This window comes from Felis catus, chromosome B2, assembly GCF_018350175.1.
Source record: "Felis catus isolate Fca126 chromosome B2, F.catus_Fca126_mat1.0, whole genome shotgun sequence".
NCBI lineage: Eukaryota > Metazoa > Chordata > Mammalia > Carnivora > Felidae > Felis > Felis catus.
Genome location: NC_058372.1, coordinates 149,504,540 through 149,523,391, shown reverse-complemented (window position 1 = coordinate 149,523,391; position 18,852 = coordinate 149,504,540). Strand labels below are relative to the sequence as shown.

General features: G+C 53.2%; 1 protein-coding gene and 1 long non-coding RNA gene across 7 annotated transcripts; both read right to left on the bottom strand.

The window, feature by feature from the left end:
• Positions 1–5,987: 5,987 nt before the first annotated feature.
• On the bottom strand, positions 5,988–7,870 carry LOC123385616. The gene is made up of 2 exons (XR_006598495.1): positions 6,829–7,870; positions 5,988–6,177 (listed from the first exon to the last, which is right to left on the bottom strand). It is a non-coding gene; the product is annotated as an uncharacterized LOC123385616 (long non-coding RNA).
• Positions 7,871–7,918: 48 nt separating this feature from the next.
• LOC123385615 lies at positions 7,919–16,203 on the bottom strand. Of its 6 annotated transcripts, none has more exons than XM_045058361.1 (3): positions 15,741–16,203; positions 12,791–12,900; positions 7,919–12,661 (listed from the first exon to the last, which is right to left on the bottom strand). In XM_045058361.1, the coding sequence occupies exon 3, from the start codon at positions 10,238–10,240 to the stop codon at positions 9,278–9,280; it is 963 nt and encodes a 320-aa protein (XP_044914296.1). In that variant the 5' UTR covers positions 10,241–12,661; positions 12,791–12,900; positions 15,741–16,203; the 3' UTR covers positions 7,919–9,277. The 6 variants fall into 6 exon arrangements, with proteins under 6 accessions (XP_044914296.1, XP_044914298.1, XP_044914294.1 ...); XM_045058363.1 differs by having other exon boundaries at positions 7,919–12,656; XM_045058359.1 differs by lacking the exon at positions 15,741–16,203 and adding an exon at positions 14,677–15,694.
• Between the last annotated feature and the right edge of the window lie 2,649 nt (positions 16,204–18,852).

Below are 18,852 nucleotides of genomic sequence, written 5' to 3'. Positions count from 1 at the left end.
TTTGTTTTTTCCCTTTCACAGATTTAAGGCTTTATATGTATTTTGTTTTCATTAATTATATTTATTACGTTTCATGTTTTTTTTAATTTTTTTTCAACGTTTTTTATTTGTTTTGGGGACAGAGAGAGACAGAGCATGAACGGGGGAGGGGCAGAGAGAGAGGGAGACACAGAATCAGAAACAGGCTCCAGGCTCTGAACCATCAGCCCAGAGCCCGACGCGGGGCTCAAACTCACGGACCGCGAGATCGTGACCTGGCTGAAGTCGGACGCTTCACCGACTGCGCCACCCAGGCGCCCCTACATTTCATGTTTGACTTGACTTTCCTCTTTAACTGCTTGAGGTAGAGATAAGTGCTCATGAATTTTTGGTCTTTCTTCCCTAATATAAACACACGAGCCTATAAATTCCCTCCACGCAACTTTTTGGTTACGTCCTTCCAATTTTGTTAGCATTTATTCTTCCAATGCAGTTCTAAGGGATACTTATTTTTTACTGTAGTTTGTTTTTGTTTTTGTGTTCACGAGTTATGTTTGAAAGTGCCTTGAAATAATTTCCAGATGTATGGTGTGTTTTAGTTTCCTTATCGCCATTCATTTTAATTTAGCTAAGTTGTTATCGAACCATAGCTCGTATCCCTACCTTTTCTTTGAGATCTGTTGTCTTGCTTGATGGCCCGCGATGGAGTCCTTCTCCCCCACAACCTTCCGTATGCGCTTGAGAACACCACGTATGGTGCATAAATGCACAAACGCCTTCAGATGAAGGTTTCTAGTGTTTTCAAATATTTCAAATATTTTGTTCTCTTCCTGGTTTTAAAATCAGCTCAAGTTATTAAGTAGTAACAGAAGTTGAGTGTCGGTTGAGTGTCCTGTTCCGAATGTGATGCAGACGCCTGTCAGTGATGTGGGGAAATTAAATCAACACCACTTAACCAGAAGGGGAAAGGATCGCCCTGGGATTGATTTCTGCTGTCACTCAAACAGCACATAACTATGTGTTGTTTCTGTCGTGCCTGGGGGCCCCTTCTCATATCTCCCCCACGAAACGCGGTGCTCCTTTGGCCCCGGGAGCTTTCCCTGCCCCAGCTGGGGACTCACGAGCCACAGACTGTACCTGACATGCCCAACCTGGGTGCATTCATCACATTTCCTGCAGAGAGAAAGGGCAACTGCCTGGATGTGAGAAAAGTACACTTGAGTGTGAACTCAGGTCATTCGTGTGCTACTTGGTTAACAGGAGGGCTGACCCTGCAGGTGGTTTTGATTCTGGGAATTACAGACTTGGAGAAATGGAACCACCACACACACCACGTGGGGAAGTCTTGGTTTTTGTAAAATTTCAGTGTGGTTGGTTTGAAAAGTAGAGGACAGAGCTAACCCATCTAGAACCGATCTCAAAGAACAATAAAACTGAAGCATCGGAACCGGTGAAACACGTGTGTGGTTTAAAGTCATGAAAGCAAAGTATTGAGCCTCTGGAATTAAATAACCCACGTCTCGCACATTGGACAAGGAGCCTGATCTTTCAACAGAGACGGCTGGTGGCTATTCACAAACTCGACCCTTGTCGCAGCCTCTGCTGAGGGCGTTTCTAGCATTTCACCCTCTCTCCGGACTTGCCAATCGAGCCGAAGGCAGTTTCAAAACTATTTGCAGGGGTCAGGGAGGATATTTAGCAATGTCTCCAAGTGTTCAGCCCAGCATGGGATCCATTTCCAAGTTGGCCCCAGATCAGGAAGTGGTATTTTTCCTGTGCTAAGAAGCCAGATTTAACCATTCCTGCTGCTAGAGGCCAGGCAGGAAACAACACAAAAGTACAAAACCCAAAGGGCAGAACATTGTTCACAAATGCAGATGGCCAGGCAGAGAATGTCAGAGGCTGAGAGTAGAGACAAAGCTGTGAAGACATAAAGGCAGAAGGCCGCCCCCAAGTTCACAGGAAACTAGCTGCAAGGGATTCTCACATGTTGGAGTTAGCAGATCTCCTTGGCGTTAGAATTAATATAACAATTCATTTAGGGGTGCCTGGGCGGCTCAGTGGGTTGAGCATCTGACTTTGGCTCAGGTCACGATCTTGCGGATTGTGGGTTCAAGCCCCGCGACAGGGTCTGTGCCGACAGCTTGGAGCTTGGAGCCTGCTTCGGATTCTGTACAGTCTCCCTCTCTGACCCTCCCTGCACACTCTCTCTCAAAAATAAACAAACATGAATATTCACATATATACAAATAACTCATTTAAAATGTAAACCCTCAGCCACTGCAGAGGCTGGAAGAAAAGGTGCATTTGGAGTGAAGGCTTAGTCAGGGTGGGGCTCTGTGGAGCGAGCATAGGACAGGAGGAGCGGGGGGCCCCGGAAGTGGCTCGGGATTAACTCGGGGACCAGAGTGACCCAAAGACTTCCGGTCTTTGCCACGCGTAGCACCAAGCATTGTCACCCACCCCTCACCGAGGAGGACCCAGAAATTGGTTTCACACACAAATCCCATAGTCAGTGCTCATACAAGTACATTGTGACATGTATATAAATCACATTCCATCGCGGGGACTCGATGGACGTCCACGGAAGCCCTTTGTCTTTAAAGACTCAAGTAAAAAGTCAGCAACAAAATCGCCTGGTTATTCAGATCCTAGGTATTTTCCCAAAAAGAAGGAACATGGCAATACTTAGTCCACGACAAAAGCATTCTGTGGTGACCTACATTGGTGACACGGTGAACATGCTTGCCTCCAGTCCCCTCCAAGGAGCCCCACTGGGTGACAGAATATGAAAGACAATCCAGCGTGTTCCAGATCTGTTTGCAGACCCACAGAACACCGCTGTTGCTGCCAAGCGTTCCGAGAACAGTTTGGGAAATCTTGTGGCTTCCAGAGCCGGATCACCAAACCCCCCAGCAGCTAGGGTCGAGATCTGGGGGGCGGGGGAAGGAAACCAGACACGCAGCGCCCCCCGCACTGTGAGCTCCAACAGGGCTGGTCGTCACAAGCCGCGGCGCCTCCCAGGGGGCCCTGGGCACCCCGAGCCAGTGTGGTTCGGCCACCATTCTTGGCATTTGTCGCCCGCTGGCCCGCCGCTCCCTGACCAGTCCGTGGGTCGGCGTTCTCCCACGTGATACCGATGTTATCACATCAACAGGGAGGTCAGCCTGCCAGGGCCACTCAGTGAGGAGTCCAAGGTGGGCTGACCGTGGTCCCCTGGTCAGCATCTCTCTGAAATGACCCCCTACCCAACGGTGCCCCTGTTGGGTTAACTAAACGCCCACCCCACCGACGTCACTCCCGCGAAGAGAACAGCAACACCCTCATGGTGTATGTTCTGCCATTTTGTTTTATTTCACAATTTTGGTTAGACTCCTTAAAATAGAAGAAGGGGCACCCGGGTGGCTCAGTCAGTTGAGCGTCCAACTCCTGATGTCGGCTCAGGTCCTGGTCTCACGGTTGGTGAGATAGAGCCCCGCGTCAGGCTCTGCACTGGCAGAGCCTGTTTGGGATTCTCTCTCTCTTCCCCTCTCCCACTCATGTGCTCGCTCTCTCTCTCTCCCTCTCTCTCTCTCAACATAAATAAACATTTTAAAAAAATAGAAAAAGAAAACCAAGGAATGGAATCCAGAGGAAAAATACTCATTTTCTAGAACATTCTTTCAGGCTACTTTAGAAATAAGACTTGTATAGAAACTATAACCACTGTGTAGTTAAGCTAACTGACTGCATTTGCTGAACACAACATGTTTAAAAAATTTAAAAACTTATGTCCTTCTGCAGGGCGAGCATTCTTGGTACTAATCACACCCACAGAAGAGCAGCCATGTAATGTAATGTAACGTAAGGAGGTGCCCTACAGCCATGTCTCAGGGAGACACCCGTGAAAAGGTCCAATTTTCCGATCCAACCCCCAACCTTTGTTGGGTCCACCTGGCTCGGCCCACAGCAGCTTGGGGTGACACCAGCCCCGTCATCAGGAAGCAGCCTGCTCACTGCGGTAGGCCATCCCAAGTGCACAGTCTTCCGGAAGACACCGAAGCCCAGGATCAGGGCTCTGTTTCAACCAAGAGGGCAGGAGCTCCGGAAGACAGAAACAGCAGTGGTGACCACAGCGGACGGGGAGAACGCTGGGAATCCGACCTACTCTCCACTCTCTCAAAATTTCACTCCAGAGCAAATAAGCAAGGAAGGGACTTCAGCACATCCACTGATGAAGGGATAGACCCAAGGGATAGACCCAAGGCAAGAGGGACAAGGGGGTGGTGGCTACTTGGGAGAACGGGGTGCCTGGGGGCACCTGGGGACAAACAGGTGCACGAGGCTTCGAGGAGGAGAAAGCCAGCTGCCTCGTCTTGTGCCCACAGCCTTTGAGGTGTCCTAAGATTGAGTGACTGATGCATCCACATACCTATTCAAGAAAATATTCTTCTCATAGACCTACCTGCTGAGATGGGGAGAGAAGGGATTTAAATGACATGGGTTTTTTTCCTCCCTGAAAGCCCCAGGTAACAACTCCAGTAAGAAAAACACACTGACGTGAATTCAAGTTGTCCCTGCAAGTTGCATTACCTGTTGTTCATTTACTGGAACGTTCTATCTGCTTATAAGAGCACAGCTCCACCTTCATATAGACCAGAGTTAACACACTGTCTCCCTCTCTCTCAGCCCCTCCTCTGTTCTCACTCTCCCTCAAAATAAGTAAATCAGCTTAAACGAACATTAAAAATGTTTTTCCTGTTGGAAAGTGTGTTGCTTTATTTCCTAGAAATAATCTGGCTGCCAAGGAGGCTCGAATGGTGCCCTCGGAGAGAGGCTTGCCTGGCCTCCAGGTCCAAGCCCCTGGGGCGGTCTGCAAGCATGGGTACAGGTCGCACAGGAACTTAGGGAACAGGGGACATCTGCAGTGGCCTTCCTCAACATCTGGGTACAGCCTTTCTTCCTCCTCTTCCTCCTGCTCTATCTTGGTGTCCACATGGAAAGCTCCTGATTCTACGGGAAGATTCTGTGGAAAGAGAACACGAGGGCTCCGTGCACCCGGGCGATGGACGGACCTTGGGCCGCGTTGGGTGCTTCTGTGAAGGTTTATATCTCCAGCCCCCTCGTTTGTGTGATCTGGGCCCGGATGATCAGGGGACGGCAGTGCACGTAAAGAAATAACGCACCGATAGGGAAGGTGCCCTCAGCTTGTGCACGTGTGACCTGAGGTGTGGAGGTGAGGGGATGTGCTTCGCAGCCAGAATAGCCCAACTCAAAATAAAACAAAACCCAGAGGAACCTCACGTATGATGTTGGAAAGGGCGAAGCAGAATGTGGACTTTTCTGGGGAGGACGGGAGATCAGGGGGACCCAGGTTTTCATATTTTCCCACCGGTCGCCTGCTGTTACAACACAAGTTCACATCCCAAATTTCCTCCCGTGGAGAAAATTGTTCCATTTCATTGACATGTGTCGTTGAATAATAAGCAGGCCGCTAACCAGGGCTTGAAAATATTTTTGATTTATTTTCCTTTGATTCTACTAATTTTGATTAAAAAGTGTAAATAAAAATGGTATAAAAGTTGGATTTGGGAGTTCGTAGGTGATGCAAAAATATCAGCCTCGTTCTGACCATGTGCTAAATGCAACCGACTTCAAAATCTAGGGGGAAAAAGAGTGTTCTCTGTATTGAAAAGGCTGATGGGCCCTAGCAGGTAGGGGAGTTTGGAACCAGGTTAGTTTTCTGTTCTCCCCAAGGAGATGGGCAGGCGTGACAGCCTCAGCCCGGGGGGGGGCCAGGCGCTGGCCTCACCCCCACCCACCCGTGGCTCGGCAGTGCTCGGCCGGGGACGGGCGGGTGCACCAGTCTGCTCTGGGGTGAGAAACCCGTCCTCGGGACCCTGGCAAGGCGGTGAGCAGCATGAGGCTCAAAAAGCAAAGAAATTGGGTTTTAAAGGACAGTGCGTACGCATCTTAAAAATGTTATCATCCTAACACGGTTTCTGGGTCCCATTTAAGCCAACGGAGAGTACGTTCTCTTTTTTTCATGAGATTACTTTACAAATCGAGGGTCAGTCAACAAGGGACGTTTGATCTTGTAAGAAACATGCACTGTTTCATGGATGTATTCCATAAATGTCGGCAGGACCTCAGTCTTCTTCAGGCGTTCAGTTCGGGAGGTGAAGGCCGGAGGACTCTGTCTCTATGTTCAAGCCGCTTCTGGCCCAGAGATGACGAACGGGAAGCAAACACAAGAAGAGACGGTTATCCGGTGATAAGGGGTTTGCTGGGCAGCGGAGGCTGTGGGGGAGCCCCAGCCGTGTCCGGGAGTCGGGGACGGGGTCCCCAAGAAGGTACCGGCCATCGGCTGAGACAATCCTCGGAGGTGGAGGCCGAGGCGGGAGGAGGGATTCTATTCTGCGCAAAGGCGGCAGAAAGGGTGGAGGCAGAAAGGGAGGGGGCTGGAAACTCAGTGAGGAGGGTCAGGGGAGAGCAGAGCACGCGGGTGGGCAGGTGTGGCTGCAGGGGACAGGTCTGGCCTGCCACACGGAAAACGCGAATTTCCCAAGGGTCTGGAGCCCCGGGGTGACAGGCACCAGCCTCACGCCCACGGAGGGACCCTCGAGGCGGTGAAGACGTGATGTGCGTGGCCAAGTGGGGGCCTGAGAGGGGAGCGCCTGAGTCAGACAGAGGGAGCGGGGCCCACGGACCTGGAATGGTTCCTGAGCCACAGGCCCAGGGGGATACAGGACTGTGCTGGGGACAGAGCTCAGTAAGGAGTGCAGGCCTGAGGAAGGTAAGAAGTCATGCCTCAGCCTGTGGAGGGTGGGGTTGCCCATGGCCTCGAGGGCTGTGCTCTACACAAGGCACCTTGTGGACGCGCCCACATCACGGGCACGGGGCGCTTCCAACAGCGGGTTCCGGCAGGTGCCACGGAGGGGGAGGGTGCCGTGATAATCTTCCAACGGCAACTTGCGGAAGGGGGCTTCTTCCCAGGTGGCCCGACGGCGCTCTGGGCTCCTGCTGGTGGGCCCGGCTGCGTGGACAGCCCTGGAGTCCAGGAGGAGAGGTGGGGGCGAGATCAGGGGGTGCTTACCGAAGTGGGCGTGGAAGCGGCCGGCAGGAGAGCCCGCCAGAGGGAAAAGGCAAAGGCTGACGCCGGCCCCCAGGGGACCAGGTGTGCGTCATGGTCGGGGTTGGGGAGTGTTGGCAAGACACACGGAGGGCCCAGCGAGGGAACCGGGAAAGACGCTCAGGAGTGAGAACGTGCGTGGATGTGCGCGTCCGTGCGTGGATGTGCGCGTCCGTGTGAGAGTTCGCGCAGTTGCACCTGCTGCAAGCCCTCATCTTAGGGCAAGCGGCAAAATAGGACGGAGAACCGCTCATGACGTGCTCACCGTTTCCATCAGCGGCCGGGCAGTCCTGGAGCCTGATGACATCCACAGCTACCACGGGGGGTCTCGGCCGCTCAGTTTCTGCAGACTTCGGGAGGACCGCCGTGTGGCCTGGCAGTCACAAAACCCGACCCTGTCGCTTCAGATCAAAGGCTGCGTGCTGCAGAAAGCCATTTTCAACCCCCAGTGTTTCCCAGCAGCGTCGCAGGACTCGACCATAAGCACCGCCCTCAGCGCCGCGAGATAAGTCATTTTTTAAAATGCAGCAACATCCCGAGCGCGGCAGAGCCAATGACCATCCATCCAACCAGCTACTTCTCTAGCACTAAGACCAACCTGAAGAGATCCCGTTTTCCAGTCTATGGCAATAGAATGATTGTAAATAAATGTAACTGTTTAGGGGCGCCTGGGTGGCTCAGTCAGGTGAGTGTCCGACTTTGTCTCAGGTCGTGGTCTCACAGTTCATGGGTTCAAGCCCCGCCTTGGGCTCTGTGCTGATGGCTCAGAGCCTGCTTCGGATTCTGTGTCTCTATCTCTCTCTGCCCGTCCCCCACTTGTGCTCTGTCTCTCTCTGTGTATCAAAAATAAATAAAATGTAAAAAAAATTTTTTTAATAATAAATAAATAAAACGTTAAAAAAATTTAAAAAGTAATAAATGTGACCATTTTGAACATAAATGGAGTATTCTCGTTAGATCTAAGTGGAATGTTACTGAAATCTAAATTTTAAATATAAATGGTATAAATTCGCACTGTTTGCTAAGTGTCCCCTTTTCACCCACGAATGAGGTTGGGTTTTCCTCAGAGGGCACCCCCATCGCGGGAGACAAGGCACTTCCGTCTTGAAGACCTTCTGGAAAGAGTTTTGTCTCACACGACATTGTTTTCCTTGACTCGGTTCCTTCCGTCTTCATACCTACTGGCTGAAAATAAATGCGGGGGTACTTTCTCATTAGTCACAATCGTTTCACCCAGAAGCATCCACCAATACATCACGTTGACTGTCACAGGAGCTGGATCGCTGCGACTCTGTCCTTACATCCTACGAAGGAGAACTATAGGTGTGCCTCATTTCTCGTTCCATAGCCCACGGTCTTGTGGGATTCCAGAAAGTTATGATTGAGCCTACAGAAAAGCTTGGCCATCACAGCAAAATAAATAGCTCACAACTGAATTGAACAATGGATAATAATTTTTTCTACCCTTTGCATTATTCAAACATTGGCTCAGCCAAGAACGCATTCGCTCACACAATCCTTTGGGAAGCAATTACATTACACGCATGTCACTAACATGGGAACAGAGGACAAGGCTGCATCTCAAAGGACACCAGAGAGTCACCTGGGACTTCCGATCCTGTCTGCTCACATGACCCAAAAAGGGGTTCTCCCTACCTACAGGGAGTGCCTGGGTTAGCAGGGACTCCAGACCTTCCCTCCGGGAGTGAGATACTGTCTGCTCAGCACTCGCATTGGGAAAGAGTGTTGGGACGTTAGGTCGTCTTGAGTTGGGGCTCTTCTCGGACCAAATGAGCCCTGTTACCCAATGCCGGCTGAGGACGCAGAGGGGCTTCCCAAGCATGAGGAAGACACAAAGCTGGGGTGGTCGCCAAGACTCTGGGCGCCAGAATATTCTAAGGAGGAGCTCACCTGAACAAAGAAAATGCAACGGAGATCCAATAATGTCCTGTACTGAGGCCCCAAAACAAAGCCCATGTGGAAAGCAGCACCACAAGCCACAGCAGTGACCCCAGGAAACACCACGGCTTTAAAACCAAAAGACACGACAAGTGCGGCTACTTAAAACCCCTGCCTCCGGCTGCACAAAAGGAAAGAAAGCACACGGCCCTGGATGCCTGTGCTCAGCTCCCAGCCAGGCTGTCTGTGGTGACTGTGCTGAGGAGACCACCTGCTGGACTGGATCCCTCAGTTTGCAGAGATTGGATCCCTGAGTTTGCAAGGACTGGATCCCGAGTTTGCAAGGACTGGATCCTTGAGTTTACAAGGACTGGATCCCTTCCCTGAGTTTGTAAAGACTGGATCCTGAGTTTGCAAGGACTGGATCCCTGAGTTTGTAGGGACTGGATCTTTGAGTTTGCAAGGACTGGATCCTTGAGTTTGCAAGGACTGGATCCCAAGTTTGCAGATATTGGATCCCTGAGTTTGTAGGGACTGGATCTCTGAGTTTGCAAGGACTGGATCCCTGAGTTTGCAAGGACCGGATCCTGAGTTTGCAAGGACTGGATCCTTGAGTTTGTAGGGACTGGATCCCTTCCCTGAGTTTGTAAAGACTGGATCCTGAGTTTGCAAGGACTGGATCCCTGAGTTTGTAAAGACTGGATCCCTGAGTTTACAAGGACTGGATCCTTGAGTTTGTAAGGACTGAATCCCTGAGTTCATAAAGACTATATCCTGAGTTTGCAAGGACTGGATCCCTGAGTTTGTAGGGACTGGATCTCTGAGTTTGCAAGGACTGGATCCTTGAGTTTGTAAGGACTGAATCCCGAGTTTGCAAGGACTGGATCCTTGGGTTTGCAGAGATTGGATCCCTGAGTTTGTGGGGACTGGATCCCTGAGTTTGCAAGGACTGGATCCCGAGTTTGCAAGGACTGGATCCTTGAGTTTGTAGGGACTGGATCCCTTCCCTGAGTTTGTAAAGACTGGATCCTGAGTTTGCAAGGACTGGATCCCTGAGTTTGTAGGGACTGGATCCCTTCCTTCCCTGAGTTTGTAAAGACTGGATCTCTGAGTTTGCAATGACTGGATCCTTGAGTTTGTAAGGACTGAATCCCTGAGTTTACAAGGACTGGATCCTTGAGTTTGTAAGGACTGAACCCCTGAGTTCATAAAGACTGGATCTCTGAGTTTGCAAGGACTGGATCCCTGCATTCGCAAGGAGAGGATCCCCACGTTAGTAAGGACTGCTCATTCAGGGAGGCAGGTTTTCCCAGTGAGATGCTGGTGGGATACATGGGTTTGGGTGCTGGGTCTCTGCTTATTTCTTTTTTTTTTTTTTCTGCCTATTTCTAAAGGTCATAAACATTGAGGGTCACCTGGGAAGAAGGGCCACGTTTAGAGGACTGTCCTTGTCCTATGACAGTAGCACTGTGACTTCTGCGGCCTGCGTGCTTCAGTATTATTTCTTCATCAGCTGACGGAGGCAACATTTTCCCCAGAGCAGATTGCGATACCTAAAAGGCAATTCATCACAAGGATGATTCAGGAGAAATGTTCACATCTTGGAAGGCACAGCAACTCGAAGGTAAATTCCACGTGGAACCGACCACTCAACAGCAATTGCAGTGTGCTAGGGAAGAGTAAGGCTGCAGGCGGGGGCCTCAAGCTGGTTTCTCCCCACAGCGTGTTGCAGATTCTCGCAGAACACAGCGCATCGCAAACTGTGGTCGCCTCTCACGGTTGTTCACTCTTTCAAAGTATCCCAGGTGCCCAAAAGCAACAAAATAACCACCACCCACGTCTGTCTCCTTGGATGATGTGTCTTCCACTGGGAAAGTACTCAGCAAAGAAGAAAACGTGGCCCTGTTGTTAGCGTCGCCACTGACAATTGATCGAGGACTTGAAACGTAGACTCTCAAGCCTCCCTGCTCTGAAGCAAACTCTGGAAAAGCGGGGCCCTTCCGGCAGGACGTGGTGACTTTATGTATTCACCGCTCGGCCCTCTGGCGGGAGGACGCCGACGGGACGGGGCTGGACAGCCTTCTGTCCCGTTTCCAGGGCAGCTGATCGGTCCTGGGCTCACGAGTGTCACTGACGGCTCGATGCGCTGGCCCCACAACCGTGCCTGCCCGAGCAGGTGCCTGCACGGACCCAGAGTGAGGGTCCCACATCCGTCCTGCTTTCTTTCAGTCGGGCGTGCTTTGCAGAACGGGTCCTGTCCTTACACGTCACCGCACCATTCTGGGGGTGGCACTGCGCACAGTGGAAATTCACCCAGCACGTGAGCTCCAAATAAGAGAGGGAGAGAGAGTGTGTGTTACTGTGTCAGAGCTGAAACATCCTGACTCCGTGAACTGTAGACTTACACATTCACAAGCAAGTACGCCCAGGCCCTGGGGCTCAGCAGCCACACGACGCGGGGGGCATCAGCACCGGGATGCATCTCACAGGCTCACTGTCCGGTCACGGTCCCCAGGAAGTGCGGGCTGCTGCCCTACCAGGTGTCACGAGATGCCTCTGGAGACCAGACAGGGGCTGGGTCCCCGTGTCCGTCATTCATTTACGGACGTGAGTTAACAGACAGCCAGCCCCTCGCCTCCCGGAGGGTGAGCGTTACCACCAGCGCCAACGACAATGCGGCCACCTTTCCCGTGACATCACTTCTAAGTAAACCAAAAAAACCTTCTGGTACGAGTGGCCAATTTCCTTCTTGTGCAGACGGCGGCTGCGAACGGCCCCCCGGCTGGCGGTCCCCGCAGCCCCGACACCCTCAGGCCGTCCCGAAGCTCCAGGTTCTGTCGCCTGAGGGTGTCCATCTGGCTCTGGGCTGGCGGTGACCGCGACTCCTGGCTCCTGAACTCCTCGTGAAGCCAGGCCACCTACCGCTGGAGCCGCTGTGCCATCGGGGGGGGTGGGGGGGAGAGACAGGGGAGGGAACAGGGCTCAGGCTTCACTGTGGTGTTTGCGCAGGTGGGGGGGGCCTCTCCTACAAAACCCTCCAGCCCTTTCGGGCGTTAGCCTAGACCTTCTAGAAAAGAGGTCAGGGCCTCCGACAGCTAGGAGATGAATACGACTCTGACGCCTTTATCCCTTCTGGTTAAGCAGTGTCTGTTGTGACTCATTCCGCAAAATATAACCGGATAAAGGTGGTTAGCGAATTGCTGTTCTTTGCCGAAAGAGGCAGATGACGCTTTCGTTTCTTTCTTAATCTCACCTGAGGGGGCAGCAGGCAAGAGTTAGGAGCTGGTGCTCTGGGGGCGCCTGGGTGGCTCAGTCGGTTGAGCATCCGACCTCGGTTCAGGTCGCGATCTCACGTTCGTGGACTCGAGCCCCAGGTGGGGCTCTGTGCTGACAGCTCGGAGCCTGGAACCTGCTTCGGATTCTGCGTCTCCCTCTCTCTGCCCCTCCCCAGCTCGCACTCTGTCTCTCTCTCAAAATAAACATAATTAAAAAAAATTTTTTTAAAAAGGATGTGTTTTGAAAAGATTCAGAAAAGGTTATAATCCTGGCTTCACCGCTTCCTTGCTGTGTGACCTCAGACAAGGCACCTCACCTCTCTGGGCCTCAGTTTCCTCTTCTCCAAAATGATGACAGAATGGCCTCAGATGGTTATTCTGAGAGGTGAGGCCTGTGCTGGACAGGAGCCCCCGGAACAGAGAATGGGAAACAGAACAAATGTCAGCTGATACTTCTGTGCCTACGTGGTTCATTCTGTCCACTGTAACGTCACCCAGGTTTTAGTGGCTTACAAAACAGACTTACAAGATGCTGTCTGTTGGGCATAACAAGGGAATCTTTGTGTGTGAGGATCCAAGTGCGCTCAGGAAGGAAGGTGTCAATCTGCCCAAGTTAGACACAAGTGAGCAGAGAACCTTAGAATAAAGAAAAGGAGGTAATTAAAAAAAAAAAAAAAAGCATTTTCCTCTCCTAGAGATTATCCCTGAAAAGTAATCAGAATCACACTGCAAGTTTATGATTAAAAGAGAAAATAACACCATTAGGGAAGAAATTAGTGATTGCATTATTCTCTCAGTTTGTTCTAGAAACAGTAGGAAAGTAGTTGCGTTTCCATTTTAAATTAAATTATTCCCCCTCCCCCTGGAATTATCCTAATAATGCCAAGTTTGTGAAGATTGTCGCGGCAGGGCTCCGGGCAGAGGGGTGGGGCTGGCAGGGAGCCAGGGACCTGGGACTCGTGTGGGTCATCGGAGGCCCAGTGGCTTTCCCATAGGGAATCTGCGCTCAGAGTTTCGGTGGGGGCGCAGGGGAGAGGCCAGCGGGGGGAGGGCGGTGAGCGGTCTCCAGCACAAAGAGGAGGAAAGAAAGTGTGGTGACCAGACCATGTGTACGAGCCACCCCCCCCCCGCCCCCTGCGTCGTGGGGAGCCAACCCCCTGCTATGGGACATCCTGGGGGTGGGGCTTCGGGGCCAGGAGCTCCGCCCGGATGCTGTCCGGGGGAGAAGCAGGCTCGTCTTGCCAACTCCTGCTCGGGCACATCGCCTCTGCCTCGGAAACACTGCCCACCTACTTAGCACCTGCTCCCTGATGATCACCCGCCTCCCAAAGTGGTCTTGTGTAATCCCGAAGTTAGCCTTGGAGGGAAGCGGTCATCTCCACCCCAGCAATCGCAGACGAGTTCCCGCAGGCCAGTCACCAGACGAAGGTCACAGACCGACAGCGGGGACACTGAACTCAGAGGGAGAGGTGGAGTCCCGAGAGGGCATTCCTCCCCCGTTCCCTTCAAGGCACGCATCACTTTCTAATGTGGTCTGTGAATTGCTTGCTTACTGTGTTCCCTCGACAGGACAAGTGCCCGAGAACAGGGAGGGACCCCCAGGAACCTACAACAGCGTCCGGCACCCGGCAGGGGTCAGTGAGTATCCGCCAGTTCTCCCAGTGTTAGCGCACCTGGGAAGACGGACGGCTGGCCTTGGGCGAGGGGTGGGGGGAACCAGAGAAGGGACCTCACAGAAGGTGCTGGAAGCCCACCAGGGGCACAGAAGTGAGCCGGCTCGGGGCCAAAGCGGCACATCTCGCTCCCGCCTCGGGCCCGGCACTGGGGTCTGACGGAGACTGCAATCACTGCCCGTGGGGAACCACATGCGGCTCTGGCTGAGACGGCTTTGCTCACCGTGGTCACGGGACCCCTGCCAACCCCTCCGTTTGCGGGCAGCCGGGGGCTGGGACTTGGAAAGAGCTCTACCCTGGTGCACGGCCCGGTCTGGATCCTTCTTGAAGAGAAGCTTGGAAATACCACCTAACCCTCTTAGCCAGTGTTTCCAGCTAGATAGAGGACGTCCTCTGTCCCCCACCACGTGGTGGCCTGGGGCACCCCTCCTGGGGCCCGGCTGAGACTGTGTTGAGTGTCAGCTCCCCGTGTCTCTGTCCCCACGTGTCTGTGTCCCCACGGGACTCTCAGTTCATCACCATCTGACAAATGGGGAGTCAGATAGCCCGAGACTTGGGGCTGCGCCCGCCCGGTGCTGCTTGGGGGCCGTAAGAAAGACACCCCTTGTCTCTATTGTTCACTTGGCATGCTAACACCTCTCGCCAATCCATGAGGATCCAGGGCGGTGGGGCGCCTCACGCACCCAGGACCGGCCTGGCACGCACAAAATACAGTCACCCCAGCTCCCGCGGCCAATACCTCTGAATTCCGGAGAGCACAGCAAAACCCCGTGTCGTATTCAACAGGTATTCCGTCACCTCTGCAGAAATTCGCAGAAGCCATGGCGTTTTAAAGCCAGCCTACCAGCTTCTCCTCGGAGTCCTGCTTTGATGGCTGTTTCGGAGATAAATGAGGTTGCCGAGGACAACACGGCCCTGCGCTGTGTGGTCACAGCCACTGGACGGGTGAGCACGGGAGGGGACCCAGAGGGGGCTCGAAGGAAGCAGGGGATAGAGAAGCGGAAGGTTTGCGACTCCAGGGGGAAGATTTAAGTCTCGGGAACTTCCTCATGTTCGTTTGACCAAGTTCTTACAGCCTCACGCCTTCCCTGGGATTCAGGAACTTAGCTGAGAAGCCGAAGTTCCTTAAACTCCCCATTCTACCTCTCGTCTACGGAGACGCCAGGCTGTGGAAGGAGAGCCATACGCCCCTCCTAGAGGGAAGACGCGTGTCAACCTCCAGGTTAAAGCATCACCAGAAAGGTCTTGCAAGAGGAGGCAGGGAAATCCGAGTGCCGGTGTCAGGGGCAGGCTGGGGACACAGGCAGGTGAGACCGAGGAAGAGCCCCATTCATGCCCAGCATGTCCTCGGCCCCGCCGTCCTCCCCAGAGAGCCCGGCCCCGCCATCCTCGGGGTGGCCGGTCTCCCGCTGCTCCGAGGGCTCCTGGGACGTCAGCATCCCGCTGGGGAAGAAGGAGGCTTCGGGAGCCGGCCCGGGGCCCCGCCCTCCACTGTGAGGTGAGCTGGGAGACACCTGTTGGTCACGGGCCTCTGTCCCCACAGTTACAAAACGACCCCCGGGAAGGACCCGCTCAGTGTCAGGGCCACAGACAGAGGGGCCCAGTGGGCCACAGGTGGCCTCTCCTTGGCTGATAGAAACCACTTTAATTCTAGAACATGGGCCAGCCACGCTGTGGCGGACGAGGAGGCCCCCCCAGAATAACTTGAGAAGGTCAAAGCCTTTCTGGCACACAGACAACTTGGGCAGGGGTTCGGGTGGGGGGGGGACTTAGAAAGACACCTCAGATTATAATGGGACACACCTGTGCATGCGCAGAAATGTACTGGGTCACGGTCTTCAAATGGCACGAACTCAAGGATGGGCAGCATAACCACGGCGACAGAAGACTCGTGGGTTGAAAGCCCCCGTCTCTGGATGAAACACAATCACACGGACCAAGGACCAACAGATGTCTCTGCCATTCTGTCCCCAGGTGGATTGGACCGAGGTCTCACCAGGGAGCTGGCCTGACTCCTTCTGTCTCCTGCGACCCTGAAGGGGGCACTGGTTTCCCATCTCTTTGAAAGAGGAAACTCGCACGGTCCTTGACGCCAAGCCCTTCAGCCCCCCAGTCTAAGGAAGACCCCCTCAGTCCCCCAACTGAACTTTGTCACCTCGCCAGTGCACGGCGTTCCAGGGTATGATCCTGTCCCTCCAGGGCAGCCCCCACGGCTGCCCCTGGGCCCCCTGCCCCATCAGAGCAGCCAGGACTGGTTCTAAACGGACTCGCTATCTTAAAGGGGCCCCACACAGCCCCCAACCCACGTCATAAGCCTAGGTTGTAATTCCATAGTTACAAATATGTGATCTGAATATAGTAGGCTCTTGGTTGGTGGGAATTGGAAATGGTAAAGGTTGACCTCCCAAATGACCAGAAAAAGCGTACTTATTTATTTTTCAGATGTTTATTTACTTATTTTGAGAGAGAGAGAGAGAGAGAGAGAGAGAGAGAATCCCAAGCAGTCTCCACGCTGTCAGCACAGAGCCCAACGAGGGGCTTGATCCCATGAACTGTGAGATCACAACCTGAGCCAAAATCAAGAGTCAGACGCTCAATCGACTGAGCTCCCCCGGAGCCCCCAGAAAAGCGCATTTAATATCAAGTTCTCTATAGACAATATACAGTAAGACCTCACTTCTCCCAGCACATATGCAGGAAGACATATCAGCTGCCATCTGATGTCAGAACAGAGCATCTGCTGGAAGAGAGATTCGTGAGGAGAAAAGATGGCAACCTGGAGGAGAAAGGACTCAAAATGCCATTGCTTCACAAAATGCCCCTGCATCTAAATTGTCCGCATGACTTAGTGACAGTGCAGATGGCCAGGAAGCCGGAGAATCAACGCTCAGTGTTAAATGTTCACCATCCTCTCTCACCGACGGCCCGGCGTCCGGAGCAATCGCACATTTCCAGAGTGTGCAGGTGCCGCACAGACGTGCCCCGGGGCCCCCTGGGGCCCGACGCTGCTGCTGCCCAGCCCTGTTCTCCTGGCCCCGGCCCTTGTCGGCCGGGGTGGCCGGGCGCCCGGGGCTCTGCTCAGTATTCACGCTGCCCGTGGAGCAGCCCCGTGGTCGCTGGGACCCCGGCCCGGCCAGGCGTCCCCTGCGGAACAGCTCTGGCCACGTGAAGCTGCGCGTGCAGAGGAGCCCCTCACCGTGTTCTGGATGCCACAGCCCAGTACGTGCGGGCGCTCCGTCCAAACTGGAAGAGCCCAGAACTCGACGGTGCGCTGTCCAAACTGAGTCCACATCCTTCTCGCGCACAGAGGCCCTCGCGGTACCTTGAGGTGTCCGATTTGGTGCCGAAGCGCCTGAATCTGCTGCGACACCGGTCAGGTCACTAGCTCAGCCCACGACGTGCACGTGAGAGGTGGGAAACATCGATACCTTGAATGAATGGAGCGAACCTTGCAGGTGGTTCCGCGTTATGCGAACACGAGGCGGTGGGAGGCCCCTTCCCACTGGAAACCTGACTTCGTGATGCCCTCGAGGCTGCGGTCGCCTCACATTTCCCCCAGGTCAGAGGCAGAGTCCCTGACAGCCTTTCTTTATTTTCTGATCTCAGCTTAAGGATATGTGGCTTTGAAATTAGAATCGTTGGGGCGCCCGGGGGGCTCAGTCGGTTAAGTGTCTGACTTTGGCTCAGGTCATGATCTCACGGTTCGTGGGTTGGAGCCCCACGTCCGGCTCTGTGCCGACAGCTCGGAGCCTGGAGCCTGCTGCGGATTCTGTGTCCCCCTTTCTCTCTGCCCCTCCCCCACTTGCACTCTGTCTCTCCCTTTCTCTCAAAAATAATAAATAAACATTAAAAAAAAGACAGAAGAATTGTTGGTCCCTGAACAATGACTGTATTTAGCTCCCCACCAACGTTAACAGCAGGAGATCCTATATGTGCTTGTTCTCCAATAAAATAGTGAACTGAAGACACAAAATGATCCTGTCCTGTGCCCACACCCGTGACACATCCTCAGCAAGCCCAAGTGTGCGTGCGAGATTCCGGTAGGGCCCGGGGGTTATACAGGTGGGAGCTGCTGGACGCAGAGACCCATCCGTGGGAAAAGTCACTATGTGACTTTTCATTTTCTAGGCCCAACATAACGAGGCTCACGCGTGTGCTGTCGCAGCTCCCTCCCTTTTCCCCTGGGAGAGTCAAAAGCCTTCTTGGGCCACAGCGTAGTCTCCTTCCAGTCCCTGAAGTTTCTCAGTGAAGCATCGTTTTAGTTTTGTCGACGCAAATTGAAGGAGCCTGTTCGAATTTCCCAAAGAAGGGAGGGAGTTTTATTCGAGCCCACGTGGGGGCAGCAGCCCGGCAGGCCACCTTCACAAAGAAGAGCATGGTCCGCAGAGGGGACACGCCGTGCAGGCCCGTCAACGCTCTGTCCGCGTGAGGAGCTACAAATCGTCCTGATGAAGGACGTTCCAGAACGTTACAAACCCTGTCTTACACTCTTCGTACGTGCCAGGCTGCGTGGCTCTGGTCTCATGGGGACGTAACTAGGTTTTACGCTTATCTTTGTGTGTGGAATGGTTTTTGTAAGGTCATTGGTCAACTAAACAGCGTGCGCCCGGGGCAGAAACACAGCCCAAACTTCGAAGTGCGGTCCAGTCACTCTGACCTGGCTGAATGTTAAAGTAGGCAGGGCCCATAATCCTTAAAGCCGACAATCTCTACTTTATCAGTTTCTTCTATCAAAAAACACAATTAATAAAAACCAGTATGATGGTTTATGGTAACAACAAAAAAAGTGCTACAGAATCTAAATTAAATAGAGATCAATGTATTGCTTGCCCTTCACCCTCAGACCTGGGGTGCTTGCCCCAAATCCCTGGGCTCAGTAGGGTGAGCTCTGCACCCTGGGGTGAAGTGAGAGGGT